This window comes from Carica papaya, chromosome 1 (genome assembly GCF_054855325.1).
Source record: "Carica papaya isolate Zhongbai chromosome 1, ASM5485532v1, whole genome shotgun sequence".
NCBI classification, from domain to species: domain Eukaryota; kingdom Viridiplantae; phylum Streptophyta; class Magnoliopsida; order Brassicales; family Caricaceae; genus Carica; species Carica papaya.
In genome coordinates, this window is record NC_142309.1 from 28,924,149 (window position 1) to 28,942,530 (window position 18,382).

The 18,382-nt window shown below is 35.9% G+C and overlaps 3 protein-coding genes across 4 annotated transcripts; all 3 read right to left on the bottom strand.

The window, feature by feature from the left end:
• Nucleotides 1–280: 280 nt before the first annotated feature.
• On the bottom strand, nt 281–6,261 carry ECH2 (enoyl-CoA hydratase 2). The gene is made up of 11 exons (XM_088209354.1): nt 6,001–6,261; nt 5,791–5,813; nt 5,592–5,697; nt 5,292–5,362; nt 4,445–4,517; nt 3,223–3,262; nt 1,930–2,002; nt 1,710–1,860; nt 1,454–1,524; nt 645–818; nt 281–547 (listed from the first exon to the last, which is right to left on the bottom strand). Exons 1-11 carry the CDS (start codon nt 6,055–6,057, stop codon nt 460–462), a joined length of 927 nt encoding a protein of 308 aa, XP_088065480.1. The 5' UTR covers nt 6,058–6,261; the 3' UTR covers nt 281–459.
• A 439-nt stretch (nt 6,262–6,700) lies between these two features.
• LOC110818197 (TCP-1/cpn60 chaperonin family protein) lies at nt 6,701–11,373 on the bottom strand. 2 transcript variants are annotated; one of them, XM_022046974.2, is made up of 12 exons: nt 11,226–11,373; nt 10,875–10,931; nt 10,723–10,779; nt 10,417–10,482; nt 10,207–10,318; nt 9,821–9,949; nt 9,385–9,456; nt 9,039–9,154; nt 8,695–8,771; nt 7,927–8,412; nt 7,437–7,752; nt 6,701–7,149 (listed from the first exon to the last, which is right to left on the bottom strand). In XM_022046974.2, the coding sequence occupies exons 2-12, from the start codon at nt 10,878–10,880 to the stop codon at nt 7,003–7,005; spliced, it is 1,584 nt and encodes a 527-aa protein (XP_021902666.1). In that variant the 5' UTR covers nt 10,881–10,931; nt 11,226–11,373; the 3' UTR covers nt 6,701–7,002. The 2 variants fall into 2 exon arrangements, with proteins under 2 accessions (XP_021902666.1, XP_021902665.1); XM_022046973.2 differs by having other exon boundaries at nt 11,170–11,323.
• A 705-nt stretch (nt 11,374–12,078) lies between these two features.
• On the bottom strand, nt 12,079–17,003 carry SKS5 (SKU5 similar 5). The gene is made up of 8 exons (XM_022046892.2): nt 16,689–17,003; nt 16,497–16,606; nt 14,964–15,234; nt 13,884–13,983; nt 13,329–13,674; nt 12,874–13,239; nt 12,715–12,793; nt 12,079–12,608 (listed from the first exon to the last, which is right to left on the bottom strand). The coding sequence occupies exons 1-8, from the start codon at nt 16,818–16,820 to the stop codon at nt 12,396–12,398; spliced, it is 1,617 nt and encodes a 538-aa protein (XP_021902584.1). The 5' UTR covers nt 16,821–17,003; the 3' UTR covers nt 12,079–12,395.
• Between the last annotated feature and the right edge of the window lie 1,379 nt (nt 17,004–18,382).

Here is an 18,382-nt window from a genome sequence, read left to right on the forward strand (position 1 = left end):
AATGAGTTAGTAATAATAAATGATCAAAAATATTTTTATATCTTGTCTACAGAGATTTGTTAAATCAAAAACCATACCCTCCCCATTACAGGAGTTCATGTAAATTATGTTTTACATTAATGGATTGGGGATTGAAGGAAGAAAGCACACTGAGTGTCTCCACTAAGCTATGTAGTTAACAGAAAAACATACATAGCAAAGATATCCACGGGGCGGTTCGCCCTATTCAGATATTCACGACCAAGAAGTACTGGATTCTCTTTCGGATAGGTCCTGAAAGGAGAAGGAAGGCTGGAATGCCACCAGGCGTCTATTATTGAATTCACCCGACCCGATAGTACCAATTTTGTTTTTGATTACAATTTGTTTCACCCATCAAATGGAATTTCTATTACTCTCTTCACCCTTCATGTACCTACCAAATTTATTTTTTGGAATTTGCATATCAAGCAAGTGTATTTACAATGACGAAGTCAAACCACGAAGATCTACATAACCAGACAACACTGTTCGATTTCGTTCTTTCACCTTCGTCTGATACAGGACCCTGCAAATTAAGAACAAAATCTCATGTTCCTTTGTGTATAAAGAAAGCTGATAACTTACTGGCCTTCATAATGAATGCTACCAAAAAAAAAATGTACCTCAAGCCTTCAAGCCACATTTCAGTAATCAAAGTTTCTCCGGGATACACATGTAGGAGGAATCGTCCTAATATATTTTTGACAATATCTGGATCTCCCTTGCAAATACATTTGATAATTGCCCTAACAGCAAAGCCGAGTGTGCACAGCCCATGCAATATTGGACGCGAGAATCTTCAACAAATGATCAAGATTTCTGTTAACACGACATTCGCAATGCATCCCAAAAGTGCTATGAAAAGGAGAAGGTGCTATATTCTTTTGCTATACAGAAAGCACAATATGTAAGGGAATGCAGCCACAACCTCAAGATGAGAAAGTAAATTGAAAAAGGTATAATTTATATCAGAAATAAGTTCCATCCATACAACAGAAGCAGTTCTAATCTTCTTTGACGTGAGTTCCCTCCTCACCATTAGTGAGCAAGAATGACAATATGCATTTCTAACTAAAGCACAGGAACTAGCTAACTATTTTTGGGATTGCATTGTACAATGACTTTTCTTGAGCACCTTTTTTCACAAAGCAATCTGACCCTTAATACAATAACAAAACTTTCAATAAGATATTTCCCCCAACTAAGCAGGAAATATAAAATCAAAAATTTAATAATTAACATCCCAGACTTTTCTCTTCCATTAGTTTTAAACAATTACTTTTTTTCATAAAAAAACAATGTAAACATGTTTCAGGTTAATTCTCAAAAGGTCATGTATAAGTCATGGTTAGAGATGATTCCAAAAAGAGTTCAAGGAGAAAGTATCTAGTAACAATTGATAGTTGGTTTTGTAGTTTCATAGTATACCAACCCTGCAACTTGAGCCATCTTCGGATCTGAATGCAGAGGATTATAGTCACCAGATAACCTATAAAGTAATGCCTGCAAAGTGGTATAAACAAGGTTTAAAATTTATAGAACAGCTAGCAGCTAAAAGAATCATAGGCCCTCCAATGTGAAAAAAAGTTCCAATGCAACTCATCATTACCTTGGACCCCAATAAAGACAATATTATCATGAGTGTTAAAATATATGTGCATATTAGAAATGAGAGAATGATTACATGCCTGAGATGGTTGAGTACAATCCTCAAAGATTGCATAAGGTTGAGTTTTTGGAATCCTCACACCTGAAACCTGGTTACTTGGATAGTTTGTGTACGAAAAAGGCTCAGATGAGTTTGAGAAGCCACCAGCACCCCGCAGATAGGCTTTTAATCTGCAGAAAAATTTCCAGCTGAGTGCAAAACATCAGGGGCCTACTTAAGAACTTTCAAAAAGAACTCACCTATTCATGCATAACAGTTCACCACTTTCTTTGTCGTAACTTTTGGTTTCGAGCTCAAGTATAGCTGCCTTACCTGAAAACATCAAAATTGAAAAAGGAAGAAGCATATAGGTTAAGATTGTTGCTTAATTCATTCAATCAAGTTAATGACAGGATGAGGTTATGTATGAGCTTTTCCCTAACTACTGACTTCGAATTTTGCAGAACCTTGCTTATCATGGCATTATTTTCTTATTTCTAAAAATATATAACTAAATAAGAAATTGACATTCACTTTACAAATGATAACCTCCAAACAAATTTTTTTCCATCCTGTTTGCTTTTTGTTTCTTTCTCTTTTCCCCCCTTTCACCTTGTTACAACAAGGAAAAGGGGGCACAGACGATTTAGGTATCAATGCAATATGAAACCAGTTCAATGTTGTAGATGAATAAACTGAACTGTAGTTGCAATATTCTATTGAAAATAATAGATGTTATTCATAGAGATATCTATAACAAGAATAGGAAAACTAAGAACAGGAAATTAACCATATAAGAAACCGACTATCGTAAAAGATTACATAGGAAACACCCTATTAATCTCTAACACTCTTCATCAAGTTAAAGCTTTAACTTCATTGGAAAAACAAAATTAAGAGTTAAACAATGTCTAAGTTTACAGTAAATAAAGTAAAAGAAAGAAACTTAAACTAAACAGGAAACAATTTTTTTAAAAATAACTAAACAGGAAACAATAACTTTTAATGTAAAAAGTGACAGGAACCACCAGTATTTAAAAGCTCAATCAATAATACAAAATTTTAATAGGAAGACCTATGAGAAGAAACATTATAGAACAGAGAAGGGAAATAAACATTAGAGAAGGAAATTGTCTAAAGAAAATTACCAAAGAACAATTAAAATTATCTAGGCTTAAAATTAGCAGAAAAAGTAAGAAGGTATGGGAAATCAGCTCTTAGAACAAAAGTAAGACCTACGAAAAAAAAAATAGTAAAAGTTAAGTCCCAGAGTTTCTCTTTTCTTTTTCTTTCTTCTATTGTGGGCAGTGAACGGAAGCTGTGGAAGTTGCTCGACCTAGAAACTTGTTCTGATAACATGCAGATGAAAATACTGAGACATCATTATGATATTGCTCTTATTACAGTGTATTTATAGACATACCTATGCGAAGAAAAGGAAAACTAACAATAGTAAAACTTGTCATTTGGAAGAAGACTATATGAAAAAGATCACATTTTTCTCTAACAAGTAGGTTTCTAGAATTTTTTTGATTGATGATGTTCATACAGACCTTTATCATGCAATCCTGCAAGAGTTACTTCATTCTGTAGCTGCATCAACAAAGAACAAGTTAAAGATTTTAGCAAACCTTTAAAGGGAAGGGATAGAAAGCCATTAAATGATAAAGCACAAACTCTGACTTCAAAAAATATGATAATACAAGGATAGGGAAGATATGAAAGTTAAAGGGGAACCACCAAATTCGAATGCTCATCTACACCTTGATTTAGGCTGATTAGGAATAAAAGTGATTGATGGCACCAAGTAGTTCATTATATAAAAAATGTTTCATATGACTCATATCTGAAAGATAAAAGATTTTCCAAAATAGTTTTTATAGCTAATAACAGGATGAGACCACCCAGCCAGCAAATGATTTTCTCAAGCCAGTTTATATTTTATTCTTGCTTTTATTTCTTAACAAGTTCGAAGATTATCTAACAATAACTCAGATGTGAAAAGTGATTGATGGCACCAAGTAGTTCATTATATAAAAAATGTTTCATATGACTCATATCTGAAAGATAAAAGATTTTCCAAAATAGTTTTTATAGCTAATAACAGGATGAGACCACCCAGCCAGCAAATGATTTTCTCAAGCCAGTTTATATTTTATTCTTGCTTTATTTCTTAACAAGTTCGAAGATTATCTAACAATAACTCAGATGTGAAAAGTGATTGATGGCACCAAGTAGTTCATTATATAAAAAATGTTTCATATGACTCATATCTGAAAGATAAAAGATTTTCCAAAATAGTTTTTATAGCTAATAACAGGATGAGACCACCCAGCCAGCAAATGATTGTCTCAAGCCAGTTTATATTTTATTCTTGCTTTTATTTCTTAACAAGTTCGAAGATTATCTAACAATAACTCAGATGTGAAAAGTGATTGATGGCACCAAGTAGTTCATTATATAAAAAATGTTTCATATGACTCATATCTGAAAGATAAAAGATTTTCCAAAATAGTTTTTATAGCTAATAACAGGATGAGACCACCCAGCCAGCAAATGATTGTCTCAAGCTAGTTTATATTTTATTCTTGCTTTTATTTCTTAACAAGTTCGAAGATTATCTAACAATAACTCAGATGTGAGAAAGCCCAAAGCAAGGCAGACCTGTAAAGTCAATCATCTCCATACTATTTATATTAAAAAAAATATATTTGTTTCTCCAGAAAACATCATCTTGATACTACATTGTAAACAGCATCAAGCTAGAAGGCTTACAGAAGCCTTCGGAGGGAGCGGCTTGTATATTTCTATGTACTGTTGGCCATGCAACAGAAGACGCTTGTCATATCTGGTAAAAACATAAAAACAAAAATGAGGATGAGGTTCACAAGCTTGTGTGCTAAAAAAAATGATAATGATGATTTCAAGAACTAGAAAACAGAAATGCTATTTATGCATATAAAATGACTTCAGTTATCATTTAACAATATGATATATTTTTCTTTTTTAGATAAAAGCAGAATTTTTGTTGAGAAAAGAGGGAAAGAAATATATGGCCAGAGAATAAGACATCCTCATCAATACAATACACAAAAAAAACAAAGAAAACGGCATTAATGGAAAGAGCAAACGTAAATATGGCTACAGTCTATGGGCTCAATATAAATGCTTCCCAGTTGCAGTATAACTCCAATATGCTTGTGTTGGGATAACGTCCGTGTGCTTTGACCCACAAAGATGTGAAAAAAGTTACCCTAATCCACGACTCAATATAAAGGGACATGCCTGTTGATTGAAGACCTGAGAGTTGCATCTAAGTCATATACTCCCCAGTCCAGCAAAGATAACATATTGCCATAACAGTTAAGCTTCTTTTCTCACTCTAACCCCTCCGGGTATGGGTGATTAGAAAAGTCTCCACAGTTAGAGGGTTCATCAGTTAAGACCAAACATTCTAAGAACATTCCACCACTGCTTCCAAGCTATACTTATGTATAACATCTACTAACTAATATAAAAGGTAGTAATTTTATGAAAGGCAAACAAGATTTGGCTGAGATAAAACTGCATCAAATTAAACATACGAAAGACTTGGCACTTCTCAGATGCCATATGTACTTACGGCAATCCTGGCACGCCTGAACCATCTGTCACATATCCGAGTGAAAACAGAGAAGCAAAAGTTGGCAAGACCTGTTCAGAAGGACATAACGACCATGAGTTACTAACTTGGCACATAAATCCCAAATTTAAATCAACCTCTCAGCAACAGCAAGGATAAGACAGAAGTATTATTGGCAAACAAAAAGGGAAGTCCAGCTTTATTATCAGTAATTGTTTGAGGAGAAACAATTGATAATTGTTCAAAATAATCTATTTGATTATTATGTTAATGGGAAGCAACATAAGCAATTAAGAACACCTGGATAAATTGCGGCCCACTTTCATGGTAAGCATATTTAAGCTCGTCCGTATCAACCGGGTTCCGTCCACATGCTCCAACACCCAAAGCATAGATCACTACATCTCTAATTCACAGACAAACATTTTACTGAATAACAAACTGGAGTTTTACAAGTATTTAACTAGTTCTCGAATTTATGCTTCTTAGAGGCCCAAACCTTTCAGTATAAGTGTATATTTTCTGCAACAAAATAAGAATTAAGCATCAGGGTAAAAGAAAAGGTCTGCATAATATTTTTGAGTTATAGATTCGCCAGAGAGAAAGACCAATCACGAATTGTAAAAAAGAACAAAAGAAAAGAAGATAGGAATCTGGGGGGAAAAAAAAAAAAGCTGAGGGTCAGTTAAAGCGTGAAAAGAACTTCTACCTCCGGGAACTTGTGCGCAAGAACGCGCTCAAAATCGAAGCGTGAACTGTCCGCCATGAAAGCACCCTCTAAAATAAAAGAAGAAACTTTTAATTCCTGCTGACTTTGAGCGCTGAAATGGCGTGCCCGAGCGAGCAGACTTGGGATAAGAAGGACACGGGGTATGGGAACTTGGAGATGTAATGTACAAATGGAGAGATTCTATAGTGATTGTAAGGATTCACTGGATATGGAATCTGTCATTATTCGTCCAAAGCCCACCCCTTTTTTTTTTTTTTTTTATTAATTACAGAGGCCGCTAGACGACCATGTGTGCCGCTCCAATCCAACATAGAGACCACCAAGAGAGTTGAATAAGCATTTATTGGTATTGCATTTGTATAGTAATTATACATTGATACTATATAATAACATAAGTTTTGCCTCATATTATTATAATTAAACATAGTATATCATTGTGTATTCGTTGTACACTAGATAAATATATGACACCACAAATATCATGTGTGTTTACAATACATCGGGCTCAATAAATTTTTTGAATAGAACAAATATTTTCACTACTTATATTAAACATATTAAACTATTCTTATGGGTAAATTACTCAGTTAAATCTAAATATTAGGTGCAATCGATGCATGCATACAACATGCTAAGAATGATAATAAATTCTCACAAATAGTAAGGTGGAAAACTCTGGTTTAACCCTCTCAGCCGAACCACACTAAATCTCTTTGAAACAACCATAGTTCTGCGACTACAGAAAAACAGCAGCTGAAAGTCATTGCAGGCTAGCACCAAGATTCAACGAAGATCTACTCATAAATATAGAAAGCAAAACTTGGAACATCTACTGCAACCTTTTTTCTCAAATGATAAAACACCCAACACAAGCGTGCTACAAATTTTTCCCACCCAAAATCTCCCTAACCGTGCAAAACAAGATTACAGTACTCATCAGATACCACTTTCTGAAAGAGTCTCTCGTCACAAAAAGGTTCTTCACATTCTATCTTCTCTCCTCCTTGGAGCACATTTGATAATCTCATCTACTCTAAGAATCATCTCCGCTGCCTCAGTTGCTGAGAGCAAAACAGCCTGCTTCACTTTAAAGGCTTCAGAAATACCAAGCTTGGCCATATCTCCCACCTGTCATGATTTTTGAAGATGTACAATGGTTAAAACAAATCACTAGTATTGAAAAGCTATGATAGACATCCTCTGCAAACATAGATGTACGTGTGCGTGCGTGTGTGAAATATGGGCCAAAACCAGATATACCGAAGAAATGAAGCATCCTCTAGAGCAAACTCCAAAAGGTGAAAGGAAAAAGAAGAATCATGTGTGGCTTCATTATCGAGTATGTAGAATTCATGTGGAACTATCCACTGAATGAAATAAACAAACATTTCAAATAGTGCAGTTTAAGTTCTTACAGATCCAGAGATGACATCAATCCCAGCATTGCAGCCTTCCTTATGGTGCTCTGCACGGAGCTGAGCAACTAATTCAGCACTGTCCAGACCAGCATTGTCAGCAATGATTGTCGGAATTGCCACAAGAGCCCGTGAGAAAGCTTCGATAGCATGAGACCTCTTTCCAGGAGTCTTCCGTGCAAGCTCATCCACTTCTTTTGCCATCACCATCTCAGGCCATCCACCTCCAAGCAAAACCCTGCTGTCATTGACTGTCTGGGACAGCACACACAAGGCATCATGAAGAGACCTTTCAGCCTCATCAAGAACATGATGGCTGTCATAGACATTTACACATCAAATGAGACATGTCTAAAATGATCCCCCCTTACAATCCACATGACTGTATGTGATCAAGTATAATAGAAATCCAGAACTACTTGATAAGAACATGAAGACACCACCTAACCAGTCGATGAGTAACAGAAAAATTAACACGAGAAAAATGTACCTTGCACCTCTTAGAACTATAGTACAAGCCTGACCCATTTCAACACCTGAAAAATGGATCAATTTGTCCTCACCAATCATAATTTCCTCAATGAGCTTGCAGTGCCCAAGCTTAACTGACTCTGGATTGTCAAAGGTTGATGCAATTTCTCCGCCAGTTACCAAAGCCAGCCGCTCAATACCATCAAAATCAGCATGCTCAATTGCAAGTACACCTGCATCCGCAAAGAGTTCCTCTGGGAAATTATATATCAATTGCCTGTTAATGAAGCAGTTAATCCCATGAGCTAGGATCTTTTGCACTTTTTCTCTCATTTTTTCCTTTTCAGCTCCCTCAATCTCCGCAACCTTAGACATGGAATCCACACGTACGCGAGCCCCATAGATCTTCACTTTGTCAGTGTCCATTGCAGTATTTGCAACCAAAATCTTCGCATTCTCAATGCGTTTTGGTTGTCCAACACCTATCTTCTTGTCAAGAATGAATCTGCAAGACAAAATACTTCCAACTTAAAATACTGACAGGAAAGAGATGCTGGAAGGAAAAATATAAAGGTATTAGATTATATTAGTCATAAAGGAAAGGCATATTTAAGGCACTAGTCTACCAGAAAACACGCTAAATAATTTAGAGCATATGCAGAGGATATCTAATACACACTACAAAGAGTATCTTATTGTCTCTTTGGTTGGTTAGAATCTATAAGATGTCTCAACAAAATTAGATATTTTATTATCCAAGCTAAGGAACACGAGAAATATGAGCTACCCTTCATCTAAAAAGGAATCCTTCAGAGATCCTCCAGGCTTCTTGATAATTTGGATAGCCTCCAAGTTTGTACTACCCTGCAATGCTCAGAAGCAATAAGCAAATAGTTAATGAACCTTTTAGTATATTGTCAAACAATATTCATTTCAAAAAAAGAATGTTGTCAAACAATAAAATTCCATTAAAAACAGGTTTTCCAACATAAACACCATGAAAAAGAACAATAAAAAAGAACACCAGATAAAAAGTTATTGCCTGTCTCAAAGGAAAACTTAATGCCAATAGCCAAACAGCAGTAAAGACTTTTCATTAAAAACCAAAAAGCACAAAAGAGTTACAATTACCTTAAGCCTCATGACAGCATCCACAGCTAGTTGAGCAAAATGTACCTTGTCCTGTGACAGTATTTTGGAACTCAAGGTAGTCATTGCTATCTTCATTAAGTCTGACTTAAATTTATCTGCATTATGTGACAATGTCATATATTATTACAACATGAAAACCAACTAGAAGGCACAAAACAAACAAAAGAAAACCTAGTCTGACAATCAGTTCTATTGTCTAGCACATGCCATCCTTATTCTTCCAAGCAGAAAACTACTATTTATCAACCTTAACATTCATGCCATGAAACAAAGCCAAGAAACAATTGAGTGAAGAAACGAGCCAAAAAATAGAAAAGTTCACTACCTGCATTGTCTTTGTTATCTACAACCCTTTGCAGCAGAGCGTTACGAGCACATTCTGCAGCCATTCGATAACCTAAACAACTAATATACATCAGTGCGCTTCAATGTTATATTACACACTAAACAATTTACACAATAGGAGAGGAAGTAAGTATGCTTACCCTTAAAAAAATAAATAAAATAGGGGAAAAAATAATTTACTACTGTTTCTATCAACGAACCAGAGACAAGTATTAAATGATTGATCCAATATTTAAGCGGAAACAACAATCAACCAACTACAAGAAAAAACCAACTAAAAGGGACTGGAATATAACACAGAAGAAATTAGGAAATACAGTTCCATATGTTGGGTTTTGATGAACGAAATAGGAAAAACACCCCTAACCAGCGAGTGAATAATAGCTAGCACTATGATTGAAGAAGCCAAGACAAACCTGATATTATTGTCATAGGATGAATCTTTGCAGCCACCAACTTTTCTGCCTCTCTTAACAGCTCACCAGCCAAAACAACAACAGAAGTTGTCCCATCACCAACTTCATCATCTTGAACTTTAGAAATGTCTGACCATTGAATTAAGGAACAAATCATAGACTAGAAAAAAGCTAGCCCAATGCAACGGCTCTGTCAGTATTGATAACCTCACCAGTAATCAGTTCCATGAGACACACTTATCCAGTAATATCAGCACTCATAATTTGTTTTAAGAAATTAAAAACAACCCCCAGAACATGCATAATTTAGGACAATTACCAGCATAACTTTTACAACCAGGATATAATAAGCCAAAAAATCAGAAATACAACGACAGGGAGGATACCAATAAGGACTTTAGCAGCTGGATTGTCAATATGTAAGGACTTTAAAATGGTAGCCCCATCATTTGTGACAGTGACCGTACGTCCTCTGCCTGTTGATTGTAAAATTTTATCCTGGATAATAATTTTTGAACAAATAATTAGTTCGTCGTCAAAAATATAAACAGCTATTATTAGAGCTTTCAATTTGGTAAGAAAAGTGGAGAGTATACCATTCCCTTAGGACCTAAGGTAGTCTTAACCAAGTCAGCAATCGCCATTGCACCAATAAATGAGGCCTGAAGAAAAAATGACCATAATTAGAATCAGAAGAAGAGAGGAGGTGGGAAAGAGGGACGGAGAACAAGGTCCCCAATGGCCAGGACATAACTATAATGCTAGTCGTAACATTATGTTAGTGACAAGTGCTTCTTCAATGTGTTGCCAGCAAATGCATTATTTAATCACAAATCAGGAACACAACACAACATTTCTAAGAAAGTGAATATCAGTTAGTAAGAACATGTATCAGAGCTCACCATTCTAGCTTTTTCTCCCTTCTCTTCACTTGCTTCATCTTTAAGAATTCTTTCGATCTAAATACATACATCAAGTTAACAGAGTGTCACTATCACATAAAGAAAGAAATGCGAAGAACTTCAAATTGACAGTTTGGAGTTAGAAAACACACCGCCATTGGAAATAACGTCTGGAAGGGTAACTGGAACCTGAATGCTCAGATGCAACTCTAAAACAAAATAACCAATCACGGAAATGCATTTAATACAAGATAACCAATTAAATATCAATTCCATACAAGAAAAAAGAAGAGAGAGAGAGAGAGAGAAACCCTAAACGCTCTCGGCACAAACAATATCGAGAGAGAGACGATCAGTATAACCTAAACAACCAATAGAAACTGAAAAAGGACTAAAAACCCTAACTTTTAGGAACCTAAAGTAAGGCAAATGACACTAGGCTAATACCTGATATTAAGAGAGAGAGAGAGAGAGAGAGACGATCTATGAAGAGATGTCCAGACCTGGATCCCGCCGAAACCTTGTTGCAGCGTCGCTCTTTAAAAAGAGAACGAGTAATATGGTGCTGTTTGCAAGTATGTTCCCGTGATACGGTGTAGGGTAGTAGTGCTTATTACCGTTGATGGATTCTACGCTCAAGATAGTGCGACTTTCGTAGACAAAAGGACATCATCCCGGACAATCAAGATGGACGGCTGTGATCGGAAGCAGTTATGTGGGCCATAAATACACACGCGCACGCACGCACACAAAAAAAAAAAAAATGAAAAATGAAAATCAATATTAAACTATCACTATTTATTTATTAGATAATTTTTTAAGAACTATCCAATACGAAGTCTCCCGAATTCTCCAAACATTATAAGCTCCATTAGTACAACCAATAATAATAATAATAAACAATATTTAAGATTAAATAAATTTGCTATCAGATAGAAAATACTATAAAAATTTTGCATTTAATAATATTTTGTATTTGTTTATTTTTAAAAATAAGATTACTTAAATATAAAAATACACAATTACGATATTTTTTTTATAATTTAATATTTTTTATTTTTTTATTGTACGGCTCTCTTCGTTTCAGTCACGTTTTCATGTAGCAATATAATATAATGATAAAACATATATATATATATATATCATAATTTTATATAAATTTTATAATTCTTTTTTTTAAACCTTTGAAACAAACTAGTAAAATTCACATAATTGAATAAAAACAATCATAAGATCAACCACCGAGTTGCATCGTAATTGACATGAATTTAGAAATTTCAATTAAAACTATTCGCTAACCATTTTTAACCTCACCAAAATTTGACTATTATTCATGTAATGCAAATGCACGACAAGTTGAAAATGCAAGGTCTTGGTAGAAACTTCAAACCGTTCATGGGATCAAAAGATTATGAGCCCACCAAACCTCCCAGTAACATCACTTGAGATAATTATCACAGGGCTATGTTTTACTTAAACAATACCAATAATTAAGAATACAATCTTCCAGAGAAAAAGAATGTGACCTCGAGCTGAGGTCATTCACCTCATATACGTATAGGAATTTGATATTAGAATCCCCAAAGAAAAACCCTCTTCTCCACTGCCCTTCTCTTCTCCTCTCTTCGTCGAACCAGGCTTAAAGGGGGGACCTCTTACACATCTATTATAGGTCACAGGGGTCGTGTGCGTCGCCCGCTTGCCCTACCACATAGAAGAGCATTCTTTGGAATGGGGTACTCATCCCTTAGAGAAGTTGATGTTGTATAAACACGCAAATAGAATTGTTGTCCGAGGTATTGTCTGGCCCAAAACTCAGACCTTAAGTTCCACATTCCTACATTATCCAGCGCCACGTAAATAGCAGTCCATGACTTGGGATATACCTGCACCAACATTTGTTAAGCATTAACAATTCCCTTAATTTTGTCTTGTAGTCAAGATAGCACGAAGCTCTATTGATTTAGCCGTAAGGGATTATTTGGGTCTCACCTGAGTCGTGCATCGCGAAACTGCATCGCGGAGATTGTACCCGTTCCTACTATCAGGTGTCCATTGCCCACCATCCATACTACATTTCAAAATTACTCAGGTTTCAATCACAAACTCAATTCTTTGAGTAAGGATTCATAGTATTACTCGTGCGCTTACCCGACAACGAAGAAGGAGTAGCCATCGAGGTGATAGCTTTGAACGATGTCCTCGTCGTTCTGGAAAACAATTTCTATAAAAGCTCTATAGTCAGCCTGCATAACTGAGGTGTCCAAATACATTCCTCCGCCTGTTGGGTGGTCAGAGATGCTTCCAACCCGGTAAACGCCACTAATCTGGAAGAAGTCAGCAAGTTTTAGCGGAGTGTCTGCTGGGATAAAGGACACACTGTTAATTGCATATCTTTGCTTGCCATTGATTTGTCCAGCAGAGCTGGCCAACTTGATTGTCCGGGTTGTGTTTATGAGACCATAATGGTAAGAACCCTGGGGGTTCGGTCTTGGTCCACTAGCTGTGAGGTTGGTCCTGAAATAACACAAAAAATATTTAAGTACGAATTCTTAGTTATTTCCTGTACACCAATCTCCGTCTGATCAACGATGATATATATGTACCTAATAGAGCGGGCCTGGTTCAGAGACCAATCAATTTGAATGGTAGGTCCACCTGGGATTGGACCGGAGACTGCGCCGGCAGAGTTACTATAATGAAGAGTGCCTGTAGTTGTGAGGATTGTGTCGGTAAATCGACTGGAGACCACAATATAGTAGTCTTGTGCAGGCTGGTCAGCTGTTAATAGAAATGAGGCAGATTGACCAACATGAAGATCAAATGAAGAGTAGGTAGTTTGGAGTGTGTGTGTCCCCTCCACTTCTACCAATTTCAGTTTGTGGTTTTGAATGCGGAAGTTGAGTGAGTTTTGCAACCCAACATTTGATACTCTAAACCTGTAAGTTTTCCCTGTACCAGAAGTAGATAATCAGAAGAGATTGTCGTGCAAACACGCATTGAAAGAACTGGAAACAACTATTTGATCACATTATACTTCAGAGAAATATTATCTTCTAGCTAAGTACAACTGTAATATAAATGAGAAACGTGCTAATTCTTTTTAGAGCGGTCATATAATAGCAGATAATGTTAGAAGTAGATTGCCGACAATCACGCACCTTGTTCAACAGTGAAAGCAGCACCACTACCGCGACCGTTGATAAGGATTGCATCTGGGAAAGGCAGCTTCTTACCACTGTCAAGATGAGCCTTCAAATCCTGCACAAACAAATTATTTCATGCTATCAGTAATGTGGCCCACAACTAATTAAGCATCAACATATTTCTTTTCTCTATATTTTTTTCTTGATGGGTCACGCACAAGGTCCGAAAGAAATTATCATTTAGTTAATTTTTCCAACTTGACAATTGATGAACTTTTTTAATGAACAAACAGGTGCCGGATATGGGTGGGTACAAGTGTGTTTGTATGGGTCAAGGAAAATTGAATGCACATGCCTGTTTAAGAGACTTAAGGGGGGAAGGGGCGCCATACGCATTGCACATGAATTGATGGGTTCACTGTCAACAGAACACTACCTTCGGCCTTTTTGAACAGTGGGATCCACTGTTTCCTACTCACTGGGTTAGACATATAGGCCCAGATATGTAGTCTTATGGGAAAAAAATGCTTGAGCACGAACCTATGACAACAGATTTGGGCCAGTATTTGGCAAAAAGAAATCGTATATAAGCATAACAGTGTAGGTGGCTGTGCATATTTTATCACCAGGCACCCGTACCAAGAATCTATCTAGTGACATTTCTTGGCGGCACTCGCCACTGTCCAATGCAGTCGTGCATTTCAGTAAAGAAAAAAGAAACCCAAATGCATTACGAGAAGACAAAAGGACACGGAAAACTATCGACCCAGCTGGTAGGCTATGGTATCATGAACTGTTGGCTAAAGAGAGTGATATATCAGGACAACCCAGCTGTCCATTGCCAGAGCCCGAGATTCAATGGCATAAAATAGCCAAATTTACAGAAGAAGGGCCTGGTTGCAGGTTGCTTGCTTACAACAATTAACTAATATGAGGAGAAATAAAGTTTATAGACGACAATATATCAGGACAAGGACAACCCAACTTTTCAGTTTTCAAACCAGTTTGAATGGCAGCGAGAAGCTAAAGAAATTAGAAAGCGAGAACATGAAAAAGATGAATAAATGTGCGAGAAGCAAAAATCGTTGAGGTTACCGTGTGATTGGACTTGTACCAGTCCCCAATCAAAACTGTCCAGTCGCCAGATGGGTCCGGAAAGGGAACAGGGATACGCGGTCTGCTCAGGATCCTAATCCCTCCAAAACCACCAGCAGCTTTGTGGAATGCAAGAGACGGGAAGTAGAAGAAACTTCCTATTTGATCCTTCACTTGGAGAATATAAGTGAAGTTCTTCCCCGGCGGAATTGGACACGTCGTTCCGTACACTCCATCTTCATATGAATTCCTTCTGTTCTGAATCCCACTCCTAACAATAAATTACCACAAAGAGATCAACAAGAAGTAAATCGAATAACTTAAAAGTGTCAAAAATATAAAAAGTAATTTTCATCTATAGGGACATAAAATGCCGAACCTTCAAATTCTCTTTGTATATCCATTAATTTAACTAGTAACTATAAATTTAGTAAAAGTATGATTGATTCATGGGCGCACGAACTGCTGGGTTGATAGAATCCTATCACCTTCATACGTATTTTGGCACATGCGCCATTGGAGTGGAAGACAGCTAATTGGAAAAGTGAAGGGACCCCATCCACATGTCAAGTAGGTTTAAGATTACGTAGCTTGCCAGACACTAGACACTCCAATTAATGCGAACTTCTTCTTCAAAAGAAAATGCAAAAATCGTTAATTGTTGTACTGATTGATTAGATGAATCACTTCCTACTTACAGTATGCCAACTACTACCATACCAACTAGTCTATTGTATAGTTATCATCTCATGATTTAACTAACCCTATCCAGCGAATCAAACGTGTAGAACGGCACCATTAGAATAAATGAAACGACGACGACAGATTTCCGATCTATTCTTCCACGTCTTCTGGTAATAAGCACATGGGGGGTCTCCTCTCACTAAAGGTTCACATGTTAACAGAGAATTTTTTACAGAAAAAAAACAGGAAAGAGGAAAGAGAAATTGAAAATGACGAGGGTATGACAAGTGACATTCTCTCCAATGATCAAATTTATTCACATGCTTGGCGTGTAAAGTAAGATGAGCTTGCCCTGCCCTGTCCTGCCTTTACATAATTATTTCCATGTCCAAATTCCAAATATGTCCCTTCACCAGAAAGCAAAACGACAATTGACTCATGAGGGTATATTTGTCTTTTCAATCGAGGCGAGCTAATCACTGCGCATAATCTTCTGTGGCGTAAAGAGGGAAAGCTAGTCGTTGACGTATTTTGCCACGCGAACTGTACTACTAATATTAGTAAATGGTAACTGCAGTTTTCGTTTTCTCTGTTTTTGAATATGCTAATTTGATCATCTACTGTATCTTTGGTGTAAGCTTGGTTTTCAGATTATTATCTAGAAACTGCATACGATATTCTCTTGATATGACGAAACAACGATCTTATACAAAATCCTAAAAATATATGAACACCAATCTATGTTCGTTCATCGACGTGAATAATGCATAGTTGAACAGATCTCCCACAATTTATGAATTAAAAATGGGCTAAGATGAGTGGAATAATAAAGGGAGGGAGGGATGATACCAGGAAAGGAGAAAAGGCTCGTCGAGACTGTTAAATACGTTGATGATGAGATTATCATTGGTAACAGAGTGGATGTCTGGGCCTGGAAATTGACCATTGATGAGTATACCCTGAAACACGATTTGAATCAGATTAAATCAGATACCAGCGGAAGAGGAGTTAGGAAAAGTCGAACGAGAAATTTCGGCAAACCTGTTGGCGAACACCAAGTGGCCATATGTCTCCGTAAGTAACATTCCAGGAGAAGAATCTGTAGGGATCTTCAGCCGCAGCAATGGCGAGAAGGGAAAGAAAAGCGCACACCACCGCCGAGTTTAGCGGCATTTTCAAACCAATTAGTGAAAAGAGAGAGAGAGAATTAAAAAGAAGTCGAAGAGATCAGTAGGTTTTAAAAAGGGGAAGAAGGGAGATCTAGTAAAATGATGAAGGGTATGGCCGACATTTAAGTGGTGTACAGAGAGAGATGTGATCCCTGTGTAAATTTCCAAGCCGCAAGCAGAATCAAAAAGAAGAGGGAAAATTTCTTTTTGTTTTTTTTTGGGACGAAAGAGTAGAGTGTCGGTGGTGGGGTCCGGGTTCGAACCTTTACTATATGAACTGTGCGTGTCTGTCTCCCACATGGAGCGAAGTGATTGTATATTTTTTTCGGTTTTGGCTTGACGCACTACAAATGCATGTGAAATTTATTTTTCAAAATTTCTTGGCCTTTTACTTTAATCCACATACAATGGCTGTTTATAATAATTAATTAAGATTAGTTTGGTGCAATTATAACAGCTTTTAATGCATTTTATTCCATCAGAACTTCGCAGTTAAATATGTATTTAAGCGAGAATAATATTAAAACGGGTGACCTCTTAAGAAATTATGTACAACTAAGATTAATCTAATTTAAATATATTAAAACTAAATAAAGCATGAACTAATTCTATTTAAGATGATAACAAATTAAGTTATTATAAAAATATAAGATATGTGTACATTGAAATATATAGTTATGACCCTACTCTATCTTGAGTATAAGTGAAATTGAAGTCTCTCCATATCACATTAAAGGATTATAAATGGGTAACATCTATAGCTACAAGCTAAGGTGGGTCAAATGTGAATAAAGAGGTGCAGGTACTATAAATATTTTTTTATTATTTTTAAATAACGCGGAAGATATGTTAAAGAAGTATAAAAAAAAAATTAAGAGTTTATTGCTCGTTAACTAAAAGTTGGACTCGGGTGGATAGATATCATTCTTTAACTTTCATAAAATACTTCGTTTTTTTTTTTTTTTGTCTCTCAATAATTAAGTTTGAGTTTTCACTATATTATGTTTAACGCAACAACAATGAAAATTTAATCGCAAATATTATTTTTTACTTGAATATGTTATAACTTATTAGAATTGATCTAAATTTTATTATAATAAATTCACTGATGCACTAATAAGTTAAATAATATTTAATTTCGTTGAATAATGTATTATCGCATATTATACATCAATTATTAATAATTCATAATACACTTATAAAATGATAAATTAATCATTTAAACAACATATTAGCGATCGATCTTAAAATATTTTGTTACATAATATTAATACAATATAATATAAGATATTAATTAGGGTGAAAGCATTTGGGTTACTTTTGTGGGTGGGGGGGCGATATTAATTAGTGCATGCCCTTTGGCTTTTGCTTTTTATTTTCTCTCTCTTTCCATTTTGGGTGTTCCACCATCAATCATTCCATCTCACCAAATTGATTTGATTTCTCATTTCACTTTAATTTATTTCATTAATAACTCACGTAATATTTCATAAATATATATATATATATTACTATAAGTTACGACTAAAATCATTATATTTTAAATAATAATAATAAAAACCTAAC

Excerpts from the sequence above, each read along its gene's own strand:
- ECH2 (XM_088209354.1), bottom strand. The coding sequence starts at position 6,057 with ATGGCGGACAGTTCACGCTTCGATTTTGAGCGCGTTCTTGCGCACAAG. Across the intron at positions 5,698-5,790 it reads ATATACACTTATACTGAAAG|AGATGTAGTGATCTATGCTT; the intron begins GTTTGGGCCTCT and ends TCTGTGAATTAG. Across the intron at positions 548-644 it reads ATGTGGCTTGAAGGCTTGAG|GGTCCTGTATCAGACGAAGG; the intron begins GTACATTTTTTT and ends CTTAATTTGCAG.
- LOC110818197 (XM_022046974.2), bottom strand. Across the intron at positions 10,319-10,416 it reads CCTTAGGTCCTAAGGGAATG|GATAAAATTTTACAATCAAC; the intron begins GTATACTCTCCA and ends ATTATTATCCAG. Across the intron at positions 9,457-9,820 it reads TCCTATGACAATAATATCAG|GTTATCGAATGGCTGCAGAA; the intron begins GTTTGTCTTGGC and ends TTAGTTGTTTAG.
- SKS5 (XM_022046892.2), bottom strand. The coding sequence starts at position 16,820 with ATGCCGCTAAACTCGGCGGTGGTGTGCGCTTTTCTTTCCCTTCTCGCC. Across the intron at positions 15,235-16,496 it reads GAGCCTTTTCTCCTTTCCTG|GAGTGGGATTCAGAACAGAA; the intron begins GTATCATCCCTC and ends ATTTATTGTTAG. Across the intron at positions 13,675-13,883 it reads TGCTTTCACTGTTGAACAAG|GGAAAACTTACAGGTTTAGA; the intron begins GTGCGTGATTGT and ends CTTCTGGTACAG.